The sequence below is a fragment of the Urocitellus parryii genome, chromosome 3 (genome assembly GCF_045843805.1).
Source record: "Urocitellus parryii isolate mUroPar1 chromosome 3, mUroPar1.hap1, whole genome shotgun sequence".
Classification (NCBI taxonomy): domain Eukaryota; kingdom Metazoa; phylum Chordata; class Mammalia; order Rodentia; family Sciuridae; genus Urocitellus; species Urocitellus parryii.
In genome coordinates, this window is record NC_135533.1 from 96,010,971 (window position 1) to 96,031,354 (window position 20,384).

The following is a 20,384-nucleotide window of genomic DNA, read 5'->3' on the forward strand; positions in this document are numbered from 1 at the left end:
CTTGGCCTGCATATTTATTAAAAAGAAAGAAAAGAAAGAAAGAAAGAAAGAAAGAAAGAAAGAAAGAAAGAAAGAAAGAAAGAAAGAAAGAAAGAAAGAAATCAGGAATTTGATTATTTAAAAAAATAAATCTATAATATTTTCCAAATCTAATTGCAACTCCTTGCAAACTCAGAGATCACATGATTTGTATGGTCAGTCCTAGAAACTTAAGCAGTTGATTTCTTCAACTTCAGGAATTCTCCCCTGATATCTCTCCTTTTGTGAGCCAAACCAAAGCAAGCATATGATACATGCCAGGTATGAAGAATAAGCTAAAGTGAGCAATTGGCCAAATTACAGTTTCTACGATAACCATTTGTAATTATTTAGTGACCATCTATTATATGCTGATTGTCGGCAGAGAAGGAAGGAAGATTTCAAAAAACAAAAGCAAAATCATGAATGAAAATGGTTACCTTTCTTAGGAAGTTGTTTGGCAAAAGAAGCAACCAGAGACACATTATTAATTAAAGTACAAGGCATAGCATGACGTCCCTTCATAGGAGTGCAAAGGAGAGCAATTTGTTCTGTTTATAGGGGTACCAGCCCTACTTTGAAGGGCAGCTGCTACTTGACTCCAGTTCTCATACAGAGCCATGTTGCTAGACTCTCTGAATGGTTTTTTAAAGAAAAATGGGCAATGCATATTTTGTGGAGGCACTACTGATTTTTCAATCTTTTCACTCGAGTCAAAGTTTTTTAAAGCCCTGCTTCCATAAGTGTGGGAGTGGAGTATCCTTGCTCACTGACTGTATTCAGCCATATGCCACCAACTTTATGCCACTCTGAACTAGAAGTGAGCCTTCTCAGAAGTGTTTAGGATATGTCTATAAAGGGGGTTGAAGGCAGAGTGCATTTATTCCCAAATATTAGCTTGAGTACTATGGTGCATTTCTTGACCATGGCAACTATCACACGTCCCCTTAAGAAAACAGTGGGATCATCCCATTCTAGTGGCAGATGGACACATGGCACATGACTTGATATCATTCATTTATTTAATGAATGAGAGAGAAAGAATAGGAAAGGCAAGACATTAGAGGCCAGTTAACAGCCTCTTTCAGTGAGCCAAAGCATAATAAAGTTAAACTAAGGGAAAATGAAAATGGAAAGAAAGTGGTACATTTTTCCGGCTCTCCCCCTTGTGGGAACTGATAGAACGGCACCTTCTGGTCTCGCGTTTGATTGGTGTGGTATGACTAGAGCTGACCAATGAGTGGTGAGAGAGTGATGGGAGTTACTTCCCAGTTGGAGTCTTCCTCTCCACCCTCAAAAACTCTCTTCTGGTTTCATCCTGGCAATATTCAATCAAGGTAGTGACTGCAGACCCTTGTTAGTGTGGACACCTAGTGAATACAATGAGCTCAGCCCCCCTGCCAACTTTCAACAAATAAAGAAATAACTTTTGTTAGACTAAGCCAATGGGATTCAAGATTGCTTGTTACTATAGTGTAGTCTATCCTACCAATGCATTTGTGTTTGCCTTTTTTTTCCCCCATACTGCATTAAACAAAGTAAAAATAATATTATTTTCCCCCCATGAATAAGATCAACCAGCCTGGAAGAAATCCAAGTTACACTGACAAAAACACATTAACACTCACACAGGTGATGTGACAGTAAGGACATCCTAGATCTATTAGTATTCCAGCATCTATTGCTTTTTATGTATTTTCCCAGGATTCTTTTTCTGATGACTTCTCTCTGCCAGTAGATTTTATCAATATGCAATTGTTTCATTAAAACTCTTATTTGTCTTCTTTTTAAGTTAGTACATATGAAAGGCTTTCAAATGAAGTATATGAATTGAATGACTGATTTGCACATCAATACAAAATATACCAAATTACCCATGCATTATATTCACCTTCCTACTAAAGAATTCAAATGTGGAGATGAAAAGAGAAAATAAGAATGAGAATAGTAATAATATTTACAATGTAATATGAGTAACTTTTAACATTTTACATGAGAGTAGCATTTTGCCACATGAAGTCATTTTATGACAAGTTTCTTTTCAAAAATCTAGAATAGAATTGCAAATCTGGGAAGGGCATATTTTTAATTCTTCTATCTCAAAATACAAAAATAGATGTCACTTAAAGGAAGTATTGTTATTTATTTTAAAAGCTAAGCAAAGCTAGGATACATGTGGTCCTAGAATCAGGTCTTAGATTTCTTCATCTGTAAAGTGAGAGGAAATACGAGCTGTTATCAAAAAATAAGCAAGAACCAATAAGGTAAGATCTATAAAGCTTTTTGGCAACCCTGAAGTTGTAGTACAGGAACAAAATTGAATTGCCTGTTTAGGGAGTTTAAAGTTCAGCCTAGATAAGGAAGGTTTGTGGTGATATGAGGAAAATTAAAAAGGGAAGAACATAGTCAGATTCTTAAAAAGAAATCTCTTGCTATACACTCTAGCTTCCACAGCCTTCTAAAAGAATCAGCCAGCACATCTTTGTCACTTAACTTTTTTTAATCTGAACTGACAGATCACTGGAGAATAACTATAGGGAATAATCCCCACACTGGCAGAGGGGATGGATTAAATCAACCATGAAAATAAGCACTGGCCCATGTGTCTATAGCCTAAAAGAAATTTGAGTGAACATAGTGCTGTGTTTAAACCAGGCTCAGTAGCCAATGAATTGCCTTTAATATTTTCTGCTGCAAATCTCCATTTGAAGCAAAAGACAAATGCTGATGTTTTGAAAGCCAGGGTGCGTCTTGCTTTGTCTGCTAAATTTAAAGAATTATTTTATTGTTATATTAGCATAGAAACCTAAAATGTGCATACTTCATTCTTTCACCATATCCACAGCATGCTTTTTGGTGAATATGGTTTCTCTTCAACTTTAATAAAGGAAGCAAAAATTTCCCCAGAAAAATCATGCTCAATAAATGTTGACTATAATTTTAAAATTTTAGTCTCCAGCAGAAGGTGGATTAGACTTCTTGGAAGAGATCACCAAGAATGTAATAACTGTTTTTCACATTTTCATATGATAAAAATAATGGATCGATTGTTACATGAGCATTTGTTTGAGTTGCTTCCTCTTTCACAGAACTGTATTTTCTGTTCTTAACCTCATATAGTATCAATTAGTGAGGTATAGACAATGGCATAATGTGAATCTCAGACCTCTCAAACAAACCAAAACACCACCACAACAACTTGATTATCACATACTGACAATGAGCACAGAGAACTGATATCCCAGGAGCATCCCATCCGTTCTGCAGTATTCTTCACCAAAACTCTGCCAAACTCCACGAGCGAAGGATTCCAGTTATGGAGGGTTAGGATTCTCTGGGTAAATTTGGTCTCATCTGTTGAGCAAATGGATTTCAAATCAAAAATTGATGTTCCCACACGCAGCATATAGATTCCCTACAGGTTATGCAAACATCAATAAAGCAAAATCAAGGAACATGTAGAATCTATCCCCAGGAATTCACTTTCAAATGCACGTTCAAATCCTATGAGTTCTGATTTGTTATTGTATTAACACCTGAACAAGACTTTAAAATTCAGTGAAATCAGGCATGTGGGAGTTATTTAAATCTTTTTTTTTTCTTAAGGAATATCTTACTTAAAAGTTTAATATTAATAGTGATGATGCTTTCCCAGAACCTGGGGAGATCTCAGTGAGGTCCCAGTTTGCTCTATCTGGTCACAGAGTGTTCCAGCCTCAGTTTCCAGCCTCACCTTGGCACCCTTTAGGGCCCTTTTCCATATTTCTATATTTTCTTTATTTCTTTTTCTGTATGTCTTTCTCCTTTTCTAACATATTATCTGAAACAGTTTGCTTTCAAGGAAACTGCATTTATTAAGAAATCCATATGCACACACTCCCTTAACTCGTTTATACATTTTTATAAATCAAATGTATTTATTAAATAAACTTAAATTTTCCCTTCAATAAGAATTAACCAGTTGTACCACACTGGATAAGCCTGATACACGGATTAGTTTATTAAGTCTTATTAGGGATAAACTTAAAAATTCCACTAGGCTTATGCTTATTCTATGTTGGAAATAGCTCATCAATTCCTCCAGAGACCCTCATATAAAATATATAAATTAGGTAAATGTATACATGTGTATATAATATATTAATATTATATATAATGTTGTAAATATATAAGTATATATTATATGATAGGTATGTGTGTGTGTATACATACACACACACACATACATTCACACACACACATACATTCACACACACACATAAAGAGAGGGTCACGAGGACCTAAAATAACTGTAGTTTAACCAACCCATTATAGATTAACTCTTTAGAAATTCATATCTTGTCTTATCTCCCTGAGGGCAATTTCCATTTTTTAAGAGTACCCTAATGTGGCCTGCTATATACTATGACCGCCTCTGAAAACCATTGTAAAATACTATACATTGATTCCAAGGAATTGTTTGATTCTTGGGCACTGAAGTCACTCCCCGCACATGAAGTAAGTTCCTGAAGTCGATGCCCCATCCCTGCCTGGAACGAAGGACTAACTGACATGCAAAGACAGAAGGAATGGAGGGGCACTTTAGATAGGAAAGGACTGAGGTGCAATTTAGGCCTCTGAGCTCCCTGGAATCAGGATGAGGCTGGAACTTCATATGAAATCTCTGCCTTGCTTGACTTTTTGCCCTTCCTGGCTTCTCCCGGGAGCCCTTTCTTAATAAAGCATTTGCACTGGAATCCTTGGCTCTGGGTCTTGAATCTGGAAGAATCCAATTTTGGGAGACATGCTTTATAAGATTGGTTGACAAGACCAATAAAAAATTTAATGTCAAGTGCTTAGAGTAGTACCTGGTGCCTAAAAAAAATCATAGTTATCATACCTAATGTAGCCACAGTTTTAAAACTGATTTAAAAAACTTAATCAGTGTAATATATACAGTCCAGAGGGCTTATGAAGACATCCAGAGTTCACAGCTATACTCCTCACACCCGAAGGATTACTCCCCAAGGGCATTCACATTGAATCCTTTTTTTAAGCCTTATGAGTTTACCTATACACTTCTAAATACTAAACTTTCAATTGATCTCTATTCCGGTTTTTGGTTTGTTTGTTTAGAGACAGGGTCTTGCTGAGTTGCTTAGTTCTTTGCTAAATTGCTGAGGCTGGCTTTGAATTTGCAATCCTCCTGCCTCAGCCTCCCAAGCCGCTGGGAACAGATGTGAACCACCATGCCTGGCCTTGATCTTCATTCTTGATCTATTGACTTCGTGTACTATATGTTCATTCCCTGCTACAGTGAATGAGGGTTTTGCTCGCTTTCTCTTCTTCCCTCCTGCTAATAGAAGTATAGCACATATGAAACTATAAATTGCATATTTAAATCGCTATTTGTTCTGCCAACTATAGAGACATCTCTTGGTTCCCCATTTAACACTCTGATTCTTACTTCCCCTCCCTCTCTGTCACCAGCCTGTCATTTTTACATGGTCAAGGAGGACAGCATTTGTGTCCTCATTAAATCTTTCATGATTTGTTCATAGGTTATTCCATCAATTGAAAGCCAGAAAGCCATTCCAGTATGGCTACTTTATTATTTCCTGTGGAGTGAAGAACTATGTTATGATTAGATGTCCTTTTCAGTCTATGTTTTAACCTCATTCAAGAAAATATCCATATAGAGCATCCTTTTGTATTCCAGCAAGTGCTCATCATGCCACATTTTATTGCATGATTCGGTGTTTTAGTCAGCTTTTGTGACGCTGTGACCAATATACCTGAGAAGAACAATTTAGAGGAGGGAAAATTTTGATTTGTCTCAATAATTGCAGAGGTTCAATCCGAGGTTGGTTGACTCCATAGCTCTGGGCCCAAGGTGGAGCAGAATATAATGGTGGAAGGACATGGCAGAAGAAAGCAACTTAGAACATGGCAACCAGGAAGCAGAGAGAAGCCCTGCGCACCAAGGACAAACTAGACATCTCAGAAACATACACCCAGTGACCAGCGTTCTCCAGCCACACCCTACCTGGTCACCACCTAGTTAGTCCATATTAGTGAATTAATCCTCTGATCAGCTTACACGTCTCATAATCATTCATCTCTGAAAACTCTTCCATGATCTCATGCATGAACTTTTGAGGGAACCCTCATTTCTAAACCATAACATATTGTGTGTTTCATTTATTACATCTTATAAAACAATGCACTTTTTTCCTTTTTCTTTTTCTTGTTTGTTTTGCCTGAAGTTTCTCTCGACCATCTTTTTTTATATATATAAGAAGAAATCTATACCTCTCTTAGGAAGTGAATACTTACTATATCACTTTTCCTATAGTATTGAATCCATTCAGTTTTTCTCCTGGAAGCTTAATGATTTGTTTAAATTTGGAACAGCTGCTTCATTTTGAACAACTGGATTTTGACTTTTCCAAACAACTTTTGTTTTTTTATGAATTGCTAGCTGCTTCTTTTTTTTTTAACATTCCCAAATTCTTCCCAAATGTCTAAATGTTTTATCACTTCTTTAGAATCACCTTATTTTTCTTTTCTGCAGATATTTCACCAAAGGCCCTTATGTTCTGACCTGGACTAGTCACTGTCTAGAACTACTGGACAGCTTTCATAGTAGGGCTCCCTTATAATGCACTTTGGGTTGCCATACACTTTCCAGGACTTCTTCTTTTTTGGTTATTATTTTATTTTATCAATGTACTTATATAACTTTGTAAGAAGAAAGTATGTAAAAATAAGGGTTCTAAGTGTTTGTAAGTCCCAAAATCAGACTTACTTTGATCTTGCTTTTGCCAGATAGTTGAGCTAGCCATAGAATTCTTTTTTATCTTTTTTTGTTTGACCTTGACATATGATACATTTGAATTGGATGGGATATAATTTCTCATTTTTCTGAGTGTACAGGTTGCAGAATCACATTGGTCATGCAGTCACATGTAATACACACAGTAATGATAATATCTGTTTCATTCTACTATCCTTCTTATTTCCCTATCCCCTCCCCTCCCATCCCATCACTTCTCTCTACCTAATCTAAGGTAACACTATTGTTTTTTTTCTCACATCTTCATACATGTATTTTGTATATCGATGAGGGTCTCCTTCCACCATCCATGCAATTCCCCTTCTCCCTCCCTTCCCCTCCCACCCCCCTTCCCTATGTAGAGGTAATCTTCTTCCCATGCTCTTCCTCTCTTCCCCATTTTGAGTCACCCTCCTTATATCAGAGAAGACATTTGGCATTTATTTCTTTGGGATTGGCTAAATTCATTTAGCATAATCTGCTCTAATGCCATCCATTTCCCTGCAAATGCCATGATCTTCTTATTTTTCAGTACTAGCCATAGAATTCTTGATGGGAGATCAGCCTCCCTTAGAAGCTTTTTGTGGTGGTTTGGTTTGGTTTGGTTTGGTACTGGGGATTGTGCCCTGGGCCACTTTATCACTGAACTGTATCCACAACCCTTTTATTTTTATTTTGAGACAGGGTCTTACTAAGTTGCTGAGGGGGGCCTCAAACTTGTGATCCTCCTGCCTTAGCCTCCTGAGTCACTGGTATTCTTCAGAGCTTGGAAGGCATCACTCCTTTCACTTTGGCTACAAACTTTTACTAATAAAAGGCAATTGTATGGTAATAATGCCAGTGTGGTTTATGTTTCTTTGTAGATAGACATTTGTTTTCTCTCCAAAAATCTTTTGGGAATTTGAGATACATACATCCTTGGTGTTCTGCAGTTCCAGGTGGGAATTATCTGGGTGTGGACCTTGTTTCTTTTATCTTGGTTGGCACTCATTAGGACTCTGGAAGGACTCCTAAGGACTTGGGAGAGTCGTGGAGAGCTCAGAGTATTAAAGTGAGATTGTCGGACTGACAGGCTTCTTTAATGTAAACGAGAAGAGAAGCACTTTACTTTGGGGTGCTACATCCACATTAGGAACCCTAATTCTTCTCCATGCAGGTTTTTCAGTTTCTTTAGAGGAGCAGAGCCTTTCCATTATGTTTCTATCATTTTAGGCATAGCTGCGAAGTACTTGGAAGGCAGGGATGGTAGGGAGACCAGCTCTTCCAGGAAAGAGGGTCAGCAATTCCCTCTGGGAATCCAAGGCCACTTGCCCCTTCTGAGTCCTTACTGCTCTGACATGCTGGGTAGGATCAGCTCCTCTGGGAATAGCCCTGCTACAACATCTTCCCTCTCATTTCAGGGCCCTTGTTTTTCTCTTTTCATCTTTCCCATTTAATAAGTCACCTGAAATCTAATGTTTTGTCTCAGATTTAACTCTTATTAAATGTACTCCAACAAGAGTGCTCCCCAAAATGTCAACAAAAGCAACAGTGATTAATGAATTGCCCTAATTTCCAAAAGAAGAAAAATCTAATTTCTAGCTGCCTATTTTCTTCTCTTTCCAACCCATTATTAGTTTCTTTTTCTCCCTCCCCCCCCCCCAATGGTAGAAAAAATTGTTTAAATGAAGTTTCCTCAAAGTTTTGGAGGGAGATGAATTAGCAAATTGCTCTGGTTGAAAATCAAGGGAAGAGCTGCCCCCTCCCAGCTTACTGTGATTCAGTAAAGGCTGCTGGGAGCCCCAAGGACAAAGGCTCCTGATCCCCTGGGATGATTCTTTAGAATGCAGATTTGGCTGTACTCTCTGGAAACTACTGTCCTAACAAGCTCCCCTGGTGATTCTGGTCCATGATTTGAGATAGGCTGCTAGAGTTTGTGGAAACAACTAAGCTAAGTAGAAGGTGTGGGTGACTCAGGCTACTGATGGAAATTTGTAGGGATATTTTTCCTGGAGAAATTTTTTCTCTTTGTTTTCCCTGGCCATCTCAAGAAACACGGAGAACTCTGCCTTACATGCAAAAGAAGCAAAAAGACAGATTAAGGACACGTGTAGCAATATTTTTGGAGCTGATAACACTGACCATATGTGAGATGTTACACATCATCATCTTTGAGGCAGAATTGATTTTGCTTGTTTCTGACTATTGCCAAGAATCAAGGCAGATTTCCCAGCAAGTTTTCACCTTCTGTGCTTTTTCAAAATCCTCAGTCCTCAACTATCTATCTTTTTTCCCCATCTGCTTTGCAAAACTTCTGCATGCTAGTGTACACTACATGGTTCCTAGTTCATCCGCCTTAGATGTTATTATCTAATGGCGGTGTGTGGATGTCCAATTCAGTAACTCGGATTCCTCCTGTTAGGTTGTTTAAGAGTCTATTTTTCCTTCTTCTAGAGATTTTAGTGGGCCACAAAAGTGAACAATAAATACAGACCAAGGAGACAAAGACAACATGAGAAATCATAAGATCCCTTTTCACTGGTTCATGGGCCCAGTGATTTTTTTTGTTTTTTTAAAATGAGGCTGATCTGAGAGTGACTGCCCCCCAGCTGAGAACAAATCCAGCTAGAGAACTCTCAGCTGCCACCTGATGATCCTCTAGAGACAGCAGGTCACAGAGTTCTGTGGATAATACAATCTGATGCCAACTTGCTTCCCTTAAAATGGCACAGAGTCTGAAAATAGTGTTTCCACCACCCCATATCCAAGAGGGGAGAAAATATTGTCTTGCCATCGAGGCAAATTTGTGACATGAATAGAGAATGCTGTGTCCCTTCCCCACCTCATACCTCTCACTGTCCCTTCCTACCACCCTCACGTATGTCTCTCTTCTTTATAATAAATAACTCGTGGCTGTGGGTCTTACCCAAATTTGCATCTTTATCCTCAGAATGCACATTTACATTTCACATCGGCAGGCTTTTAAAAAAGTGATTAGCCTGTAGCAGAATAATAATAATAATAATAATAATAATTATTATTATTATTATTATTATTATTTGTACAAAATTTCCCAGGGGCTGAACAATTCATCACCAAGCAGACATCCTTCAGTTTAGTCTTTGGAGCTAGATACCTGCACCACCTCTTCTCAAGAGCACAGCCATGGAGTAACTTGCTCAAGTGAATACTTACTTTTGTTCCAACCCTTAGAGAGGAATAAGTTGCCCCATCTGTAATTCTGTTGTGTAATTCTGTTATGTTAACAAGCTTTGGAAGCTGCAGACCTAAGACAGAATTGCTCAAGAGTACTCACAAGCTGTGGAAACTTGACTCTCCTGTGGCTCCCTCAGCATAGCCTTTGCTGGTGGCTGCCCCGAATGCTCAGGACCACAAAGCCCTGCAGAGCAAAAGAGGACTATTCATTCCCTTGTGGTATCCCAAGGCCGTCAGCTTGGTCCCCAGTGTATGAATGTTGAACGAGCTCTTTTTTATTATATTAAAATGCCCATATAAATTTGGTCATATTAATAATTTTAAAGTGTACCACTCAGTAGCATTAAGTATCTTCCCAATGTCATTCAACCATCACCATTATCTGGTTCCAGAGCTTTATCATTACCCCAAAGAAAATCCATACCCATGAGCATTTACTCCCAATGCAACCCACCCCTCACACTCCAGAGGCCACTATTCTGCTTTCTGTCTTTATGTATGAACCTATTCTGGATATTTCACATAAATGGAATCACAATATGTGGCCCCTGGCGTCTGGCTTCTTTCACACATCATGATATTTTCAAGGTTGCTAATTTTGCTTTGACTTGGTACTCTTTCTCTCCCTAGGATGAGATTTGCACCAGGGAACTGGGCTAAGTGTGGAGTTTACTGAGGAAAACTTTATCAAATGTTCAAAATGGGAAATTGTCTCTGATTACTGGAAATATCAAAAGTGAACAAAAGGAAAAATACAGAATTCTTGGCTACTCTTTTTTCATATTACATTATTTATTGGGGAAGTTTCAAGTCCCTGGCATTTTGCTTTGTGTTCCTTTTCAAAACTGTAAGTTTTTGAATTTCCAAGATGTATTTCTGTGCATCTCTTCTGTTCTCACAACTGCTGTTATTGTAGTTAAATTTCACGTTTAACATTGGCCTACATGGTGTATAGTAACAAGATATAGGAAACAATCATAAAAGGACATAAATACCAGGGACAAGTAAAAATCTTTAATCTTCATGCCTATGGTCAGAGTTTTACGCCAAGAAGCATCATTTTATCCACAATAATTCTTTTAAGTTCAAATATACCCTTGAACCTTCCTAACTTCACACACTTAAAAACTTCTGTGTCCATATTTGACCATGCTTTAGAAGATGAGCCATTTAGAAGCACTGTATTGGGCTGGGGATGTGGCTTAAGCGGTAGCGTGCTTGCCTGGCATGCGTGCGGCCCAGGTTCGATCCTCAGCACCACATACAAACAAAAATGTTGTGTCCACTGAAAACTAAAAAATAAATATTAAAATAATGTCTCTCTCTCTCTCTCTCTCTCTCTCTCTCTCTCTCTTTAAAAAAAAAAAAAAAAGAAGACCTGCCCCTTGCATGGATTCTACCTTTAAAAAAAAAAAGCACTGTATTTTCAATTTTTTTTTTCATTTTCATAGTATTGAGTAGGTGGCTTTGGCAATTTTTTTTTAAACCAAGTTATGTCTTGTACATTCCCTCATGCTTTCTTTTTTTTTTTTCATCCACTACATACCTGAATGCATTTTATTTTCCATCATTTTTTTAGCTTGCAGATGCCAAATTAGTTTATGTAACTCAAAAGCATTTTGCTTAGGTTTATGCCTTTCCAGTCAAGCTGCTGTTACAGGAAAGAAATATCCAAGCAACGTGAACTCACCGACATAAAACATCGAAGACACATTTGGGACCCTGTCTCATTAGTAGGTTAGGGTCTATTGCACCTACTCGTCTGCCAATATCTATCTGCCAATATTCCCCAGTCTTTCCTGTTTCTAAATGTTGATTTAGATAAATGCTTTTCTAACCAAAATGAAACAGTATGGTATTTAAGTCAACCGTGAAAATAAGCACTGGCATATGTGGCCCCACTTGAAAGAAGCCCATACAGGCTTGATTTGAATTAGGCAAGAGGCCAAATGCAATCAGGTTTCCAAAGTCTGTCACTGCACCAAAAGGAAGAGGATCCCCCAGATTGCAGAAGACCTTGAAAGGCCAGAATTGAGTGGGGCTCCCCAATCTACCAACAAATGTGATTTTGTAGAATAAAGAGGGAGGGGAAAATGGCAAATGAGGCCTTTCTCTTAAAATTCCCATAAAGGGCACAATGACTGGGTAATTTTTAGCCTATCTCTACCTCTGGAGTCCTGTTACAAGGTCCAGGTCACCCTGGGCTTAGTGCAAGACAAGACTTAACCCTGGACTAATGGAATAGACATAGAGTGATTCAGTGACCCGATGAAGACTTGCTATTCTACTGGCCCATTGTGGATGCCCTGCATGGTCACAGAATTGGTAATTGGTGCCCCCAGGAAAAGTCAAGATATCACTTCACCAATATAATTATAACTTCCTAGAAACAAACCTGATCTATATGTTTGAAATCTGACTTACAATGTTAATTGTGAGGATTCAAACTCTCACCATTTTTACTAGAACGGCTTTCTACCTTCTCTGCAGTTTAAGTCACTCAAAACTCCCTTGAGTTTGAAACAGTCCATTCTCAGTTCTGTGTCACCTAAAAGCATGCTGTCATTCAGGTATCTCTCCTGGCTGACATAGCCTCTCTTCCTTCACCTCACTATCCTGAGCTCTCTCTGCCCACATCAAACATCTGCCTTGTGCATTGTCTTGGCCCCTATTAGCCCACAAAGGATACTGTCTCTTTATTCTCCAAGTCCAGTCCTTTTGGTCAGTTTTACACTGTTGACCACTTTTATCTATAGATAGATATGCATCAAGCATTTAAGCAAGTACCTTTAGTAGGTCTCTCTCTGTAAGAGGCACCTCCAAACCAGATTGTCTCTTATGAATTAATCTTACTTAGATTGTGAACTCCTTGAGGCAGGACTAGGTTTCCTCTTTAAATCCTACATATTACCTGGCACATTACCAGTGCCTAACAGGTATTCAGTAAATTTTACAAAATGATTTTTAACTTTACAAAAATTGTCACTGATTAACTCTCTTACAGAGAAAGTTTCTCATGTGCCCTCATTATGTTTGGATTCACATGTATATTTCATAGACATACTTATGTGAAGGCAGGTATATCATACGCCAAATCATATCATATAATTTTCACTAGAGTTTTTTTAATGAGCATTTTTTTTTCAAAACAGGAACTAGTATAATGTTGCAAAAGGGAATTATTGCTTTTGGAAATCTTGACTATAGGTGGAAGAGAAGCAGGAAAACTTTGCAGCCAAGGCCTGCTAGTTCAACATTACTCCTTATATTAATTGTCCATGGTCTTGTTAGAAAGCATGTAGGCTGAGACTTAAGCAAAGGAAAAGTGAACTTGGTTTTCAGCAGTAACTTTCTCTAGACTATGCTTTGGTTTCCTCCAGTAGAAATTGTTCAGTGCTAGATGGGTGCGAGAAAAAATTTTGTGTTCTCAGTACTAAGACAGCTTAGCCCACCAACTCTTCTCCTATAACAAGAAAATCTTGAAAGATGATTTCGTTCTTTCATTTCCTTGCCTGTCCTTGAGGTACTAATGCCTTAAAAGAATTACTTTTCAAGGGGGTGTGCAAGGAATGGAGATTATTTTTAAGTACTCTCTAATGTGTTGAATCATCACACTATGTATTTCATAGTCACCCTCCATATTCCTCTGGTTTGGGGGCTCTGTCTCTTTGATCAGCAGGAAAAAAAATTTAAATATCGCAATTTGGCAAAACTAAGAGGTCCAGGTATGAGAAATAATCTTTGAATAAAGGGGGAAAAACACTATATAAACTTGAAACTAAGATATCTAAGCAAATTGATAGAGGTCTGAGTAAAGAGCGAAAACGGTATTGATTAATGGTATTGATGGTGATGAAAAGGAGGTTACAATTAGTGTTCTGTTCTTAACGCCAGTCAAGCGCTTACCAGAAGAATTTAACTGGTTGAACTTTGAAAATCCACATCAGATCTTGGCATGAGTATATTCCACAGGCAGTGTGAAAAAGGAGAGAAAGAGATTCCTTAAAAACATCTCTGTTCCTTGTATACCCTCTTTAAAAGTGATGCTTTTATAGTAACTCCCAATACCTTTAAGACAAAATGTCTGATGTATTACATTCTGGTCCTAATTTGTTAAAAAATAAAAATAAAAATAAAAAAATCTCAAGAAGTGTTTTTAATTCTCCCAGGACCTCCCAACCCTCTAAAACACTAAAGAGCTTCAGTGGAAGAGGGCAAACCTTCTCTCAAGGAGACTGGGGACAAGCCATCCAGACACAGCAGGATGTTTTGGTCATGTTTGTTTCACTCTCTTTCCTTGTAGCTACCTCATCCCTGAACTCCCAACTGCAACAGCTCCAGCAGCTCCAGCAGCTCCAGCAGCAGCAGCAGCAACAGCAGCAGCAGCAGCAACAGCAGCAGCAGCAGCAGCAACAGCAGCCTCCTCCACCGCCAACCAGCCAGCACCCACAGCCAGCCCCACAGGCGTCCTCACAGCCCCAGCAGCCTCCACAGCCCCAGCCTACCCCGCCCCAGCAGCCACCACCTGCCTCCCAGCAGCTGCCAGCTCCTCCGTCTCAGCTGCAACAGGCGCCTCAGCCCCAGCAGCATCAGTCCCACTCCCACCCCCAGAACCAGAACCAGCCATCTCCAACCCAGCAGAGTGCAAGCCCCCCTCAGAAGCCCAGTCAATCTCCAGGACATGGCCTTCCGTCGCCGCTCACGCCACCCAATCCTCTACAGGTAGGCTTTCCAACCACCCCCAGGAGCACAGAGGACCTTTCCAGGTGTCACACGCGGTCCCCAAAGGCAAAAGGCCAGCACAACTTAGTATCCTGTTCTGCAGCATCTAATTCAAATTGATCTCTTAGACGTAGGGAAGAGGAAGCAAATAGCAGGTAGCTGGGGATGCATGTAAACGAAACAAATAGAAGCCCACTGATGTTGCCCTCCAAAGGATAAATGTTATCTCTTTCCTTCTGTGAGAGGCCAGCTCTGTAAGTGCACTTGTAGCCTGTAATAATTCCATTTTATGATACTTTTTGAAGGCAGCAAAGATAGCATCCAATTAAAATTATTACTAGCACAGTTTTGTAGCCCCGTGGAGAACCGCATCTACTGTCCATGAGGCATGGTGGTTATTTCTCTATATTATGAATACAACAGTGGCTTACCTTAAGTACTTTCTGCTCTTTTGTTTTTATTTTTCTAAAGACTCTCTGGGGTTAGGAGGGCAAAGAAATTTAGCTCCAGTCTTATGTCCCAGATTCCAACCATTACTCCACAGACTTGTTAGTGTGAGAGCCTCAGCAAATATGCATCTTTATAAAATAATAGAGCAGCTATATATTTCCTTTATTACTGTGAGGCTGAGGGCATCAAAAATGAATGCTTTGGGTTAATCATGAAAGCTCATCTTTAACCTACCACCACTGAGGAAGAAATAGGAGCCTTCAGGAATATATAACTTGAAACTTCTGGAAAACATTTTTCACACAGACACCCATAAAATGAATTAACTTCCCTACATAATAACTGTGATGTCAATGCATCAGATCTAGAAATTAATAGTTCAGTTGAGCCGTCCAGACTTTGACTTTATGATGATGTATTTGAGATTTCAGATGACTTAGTATACTCAGAGTACAGTGACAAGCTCCAACACGGTGAGCAATGTGTGTGCTCATTTGGATGCCACTTCACCCTCTCTTCATGGTGGGCCTTGTCCTGCCCTCCCCAAGGAGAGGATGGCAATAGAGAAGGAATTCATGGCTACTGAATGGGGAAATAATGCATTATCAAGATATTCATACTCAAACAAAAGGCAGGTGGATTAGGGACTTAGAATGTTGGGACCAACTTTATTTATTGTCCCATATCTTTGTCCCTTTGAACTTGGATTCTCGATGTGGTCCAGAGTTTTCCTGGAAATGAACATACTTGGGTGAGATGAGTAATTATGTTTTTCCAGGCACTTGGGGCCAAGGCAACTTTCCAGTGTGAACATTTTCCTGAGTTAGTTGGAGTTGTATTTTCACAAATCTTACAAGGGAGAGACTCTCTAATACATGGCAATGAACATAAGCTTAAAACCCCTTCACTAGACACTTGACGTCTAAGGAGAGAGGAGGCATAATCAAATTTACAAAATGCATAATTAAATCAACCCTAACACTTTCAACATCTGGAGTTCAACTCTATTGTTCCAAAGAATGAGTTTTAATGCTTTTGAACAACAGTTCAATTAGATATGCCTATATACAATGTAATTTAACACTTGCTGTGTCCCAGGCACCAAAATAGGTAAAATTACCAAGGAAAAAAATGGCCCTGTGCTGAGATATGAAATATCTTAGATCTGAAGCTAGTTGTATATATTCTAGCATTTTTCCCATTAAGTAAAAACTGTCTTGGAGCTCTGTGGAAAACAGCCTTCCCCCAAATACTTCCAGAATCTTAATATCTGCCAGCCAGTGAAATGGCAGCATGGATATGTGCAGTTGATGGGACTTTAGGTGTGGTGACCACTCTACCTCTTGGGAATAAATTCTCTTAGGAGAAGTTCTAAAAGTTCTCCTAACAGCTTCCCATGGAAATCCAGGGACTGTACAGGGTTTTTGTGTTGTTGTTGTTGTTGTTGTTGTTGTTTTGTTTTTTGACAACAAATAAAGACTCAGAGCTACATTTCTTTATGACCTTGAGAGAATATTCTAATTTTTTCACCGTTGGAATTTTACCTTTTAATAAATATGTTTAGAGTCATTTAAATACAATAAATACAATAACTTCTATGGATCTAATGGATAACCACCAAAAAAGTGACTTGATACAAATTTTTAAAATATTATTGAGTAGATATAAAATTAATTTTGAATAAGTAGATGTCTATAGAAATTAAAGGATTTTTTTCCCCTTGACCACAGTTGTATGTAAGGAAAATGAAGAATTTCATAGTTTAAGTATTTTTTCAATACTAGTTGTGGGGGTTTTAAGTTTGGGAAACATGGGATGTTTTAACTATTTTTTTTGTTAGTACTCGGAATTGAACCGAGGGCCTTGTAAATTCTACTCAAAATGTTCTACCATTAAGCCACACTCCCAGCCCAGAATGTTTGAACATTTTAAAAAGAAAACTATTTAAAAGGCACTGCAAAGATGTTTAACTCTCAAAGGTAATGATCTTCATGAAGTAGAATAAGGCGTTTTTTGCTTAAAAATTAAAAAGGGAATAAAGATCAACTAAATTCATATATGAAAGCCTAAATCTCATTTTACTATTCTTTATTTTCATATGGGCTTTGTCTTTTTACATTATTCAAAATCCATCTAAGAAATATTAGTTTAGAACTATGCAATATAGTTTATTAGGGAAAGCCAGCACAAGAAAAGGGTTTTTGCTTAAAAATTTTTTTAAAGGATAACAATCATGTCTAAAAATGTACAGATACTGACTTCAGGGAAAAAATGCATTAAAGTAGATTGTAAAGGTATATTTGGGTGAGGTCATTTCTTAAGATTAAAAAAAAAAAAGATTAATAGTGCTAACGGGTAGTAACACTCTAGACAAAAATTCTCCAAATAGCTCTTGTCAGGTTTTTTCTGTGAAATTGCAGTATAATTTTATTTCACTCTTTACTCAATTCCATGAAATAGATTGCATTTACAAAACTACGTTGTTGTTTCAAGACAGGTATGAGTAGAAAGTATTATCCCTTCAGAGAAGCCAAGGTAGGGGAATAACTGTTCATTAATTTTGATCACTCTGATCTACGGGAAGGGCTGGGGGTCTAGAGTAGATGACAGAAGTTGGTCCCTACAGGTCTGTCTGTAGCTTTTCCATTGAGACTCAAGACCTACCCAACTCAAAACTTCATTTTCTCCCAGGAGGCACAGGGGAGAAGTTCTAAAGAGAAAATGCAAGCACACTGGTGTTCAGGAGTCAGGCAGTCATTAAAATTAGTAGATGCAGGTGCAGAACTCAAAGTCAAATTATTTAAAAACTGTGTGAGACAAATAAGATACACCTGTGAGATGAATTCAGCCTTTGGATTCAGGGTGGATGTCAGTCCATACACCTTATTTTTGCTCTAACCCACTAGTCACAGACTGTATCAATATCAAAAACTAGAAATTCTAACTGTGTTGGGGAGGAGCAGAATAGAAGCATAAATGGAAACAATTTTGCCAGGGAAAAGACGTGTTCTAATCACTCCTGTGTTGATAAAACAACCAACAATTTTATTTCCAATACATAAATTTGATCTGGATAAAGATCACTTATGCATAAGAATAGTGAAATTGATTTTTACTTTTTATCACCTTTGAGATGGTTTTTCCTGCAAAGTTATTTGGGAGTTTCTATTTGCACTGGGGAGATCCTAAACATTTTGTAAATGCCCTAATGTGCACATATTCCCTGCAGGGTGGTCTGGAATCAAACTGGGCCTGGTTGATGGCTAGTTGTCGTGTCCAGGGATGAGGATGGCTGGAGGGTTAGAGGTCTCATTCTAGTTCTGACCCTGCCTCCAACTAACTCTCAATTTTGAACAAGTTGTAACTCTCTAGACTTCATTATTCTCATCTGCTGCATCTACAAGCTCTAAGTTGGTAGGCCTCTGGAATTTTATTGACTATTAAAAGCCTGATGGTCTTGAAGATTCTCTGAGTATTCTTCAAGGTCAGGTGAATTTCTTCCCACTCAGCTGGGTGGCAGAGTGGAAAGAGAGCGGGAGACAAACCTAAGTGGGATAATGATAGCAGAAGCAGACTTTATCTTAGTAAGAGAGTCCAAATTAAAGTCAAGTTTTTATCCTCAGAGAGTCACTACTATAAGCTCTGGTTTCAGATTGTTTTTTCCATACCTATACATTAGAGAAGCTTAAGAAACCAAATGCTGCATTTAACCTTGGCCTTCTGCGTACTGTCTTGCATGGCAGGAAGCAGGATAATCTTTTCCTTTTCTTGTATTGCACATTTTAATAGATAACAGAGGGAGACAGAGATCAGTGGAAATAAGAGGACTTGTATGAGGAATGAGAGACATGGTCACCTCCCCAGAGGTGGTGGTGCTCGAGAGATAAGGTAAAACATGGTCTCAAGCATGTGCATTTACTAATATAAAAGTCTAGTTACCACTCAGGCTTAGAGCAATACAACTGTTTAAGAATTATACCTCTGATACGCAGTGGACATAGCCTTCTGGTCTTCTCAGTTGAGATGTTTTCCCACTGACAAATTTTAGTACTAAGTTCTGAAGCATATATTTAATGGGGAAAGGAAGTACATTCTTACTTTTTGAAACAATGAGTCCAAGCCCTTGAGAAGTGGTCAGATCTACATGTCTATTATGTCCTTTAAAGCAAGTGGTCTCCAATCTTGGGTTCTTCCCTCCAATTTAGAAAAGGTCCAGTGCCCTCATCCAAATTCTCCCTTTCCCCAGAAATTAATCTTGATCAATTTACCACAATATTAGTTAAGGTTCTGTGGATCTAAGATATCTCATTTATAAAGGAAGACAGTAAAATAAAATACTTTCTAGTATTCTGTTTGAAGTTCTATTTAGAGTTTTATATTAAACATCCCTAATACTGTTTAATGTTGGGTGACCTATACAGGAACACTCATATAACCCCGGATGGGGCCATTGTAAATTCTAATAGCATTCAGACATAGGCTACACCCACATAGGCTGAATCACTTGCAGAATTCTCCTCTCCACAGCCAAGGCTAAGGTGAGGGTATGAGGCCCTCATTTCAGAGGAAGAATGTAAGGATGCACCCCCTCAAAAATGCAGTAATCAAGATAATATTTCAGTGCAGCATTTTCTTTTTTTTTTTCTTTTTTTTTTATTGTTGGTCGTTCAAAACATTACATAGTTCCTCATACATCATATTTCACAGTTTGATTCAAATGAGTTATGAACTCCCAATTTTACCCCGTATACAGATTGCTGTATCACATCAGTTACCCTTCCATTGATTGACATATTGCCTTTCTAGTGTCTGATGTATTCTGCTGTCTGTATTATTCTCTACTATCCCCCCTCCCCTCCCCTCCCCTCCCCTTTTCTCTCTCTACCCCTTCTACTGTAAATCACTTCTTCCATTTGAATTATCTTGTCTTACCCCTCCTTTCCTCTTATATGTCATTTTGTATAACCCTGAGGATCGCCTTCCATTTCCATGCGATTCCCCTTCTCGTTTCCTTTCCCTCCCACCTCTCAACCCTGTTAATGAAAATCTTCGTCTCAAGCTCTTCGTCCCTACCCTGTCCTTGTTTCCTCCCCTTATATCAGAGGAGACATTTGGTATTTGTTTTTTAAAGATTGACTAGCTTCACTTAGCATAATCTGCTCTAATGCCATCCATTTCCCTCCAA

The 20,384-nt window shown here is 38.5% G+C and overlaps 1 protein-coding gene across 1 annotated transcript in view; it reads left to right on the forward strand.

Moving 5' to 3' along the window:
* Window positions 1–20,384, forward strand: part of Pou6f2 (POU class 6 homeobox 2) — a 454,978-nt gene that overhangs the window by 321,211 nt on the left and 113,383 nt on the right. Inside the window, exon 5 of the mRNA XM_077796791.1 lies at window positions 14,331–14,749. Coding sequence (XP_077652917.1) covers window positions 14,331–14,749 — 419 coding nt within the window. The remainder of the gene's footprint in view (window positions 1–14,330; window positions 14,750–20,384) is intronic.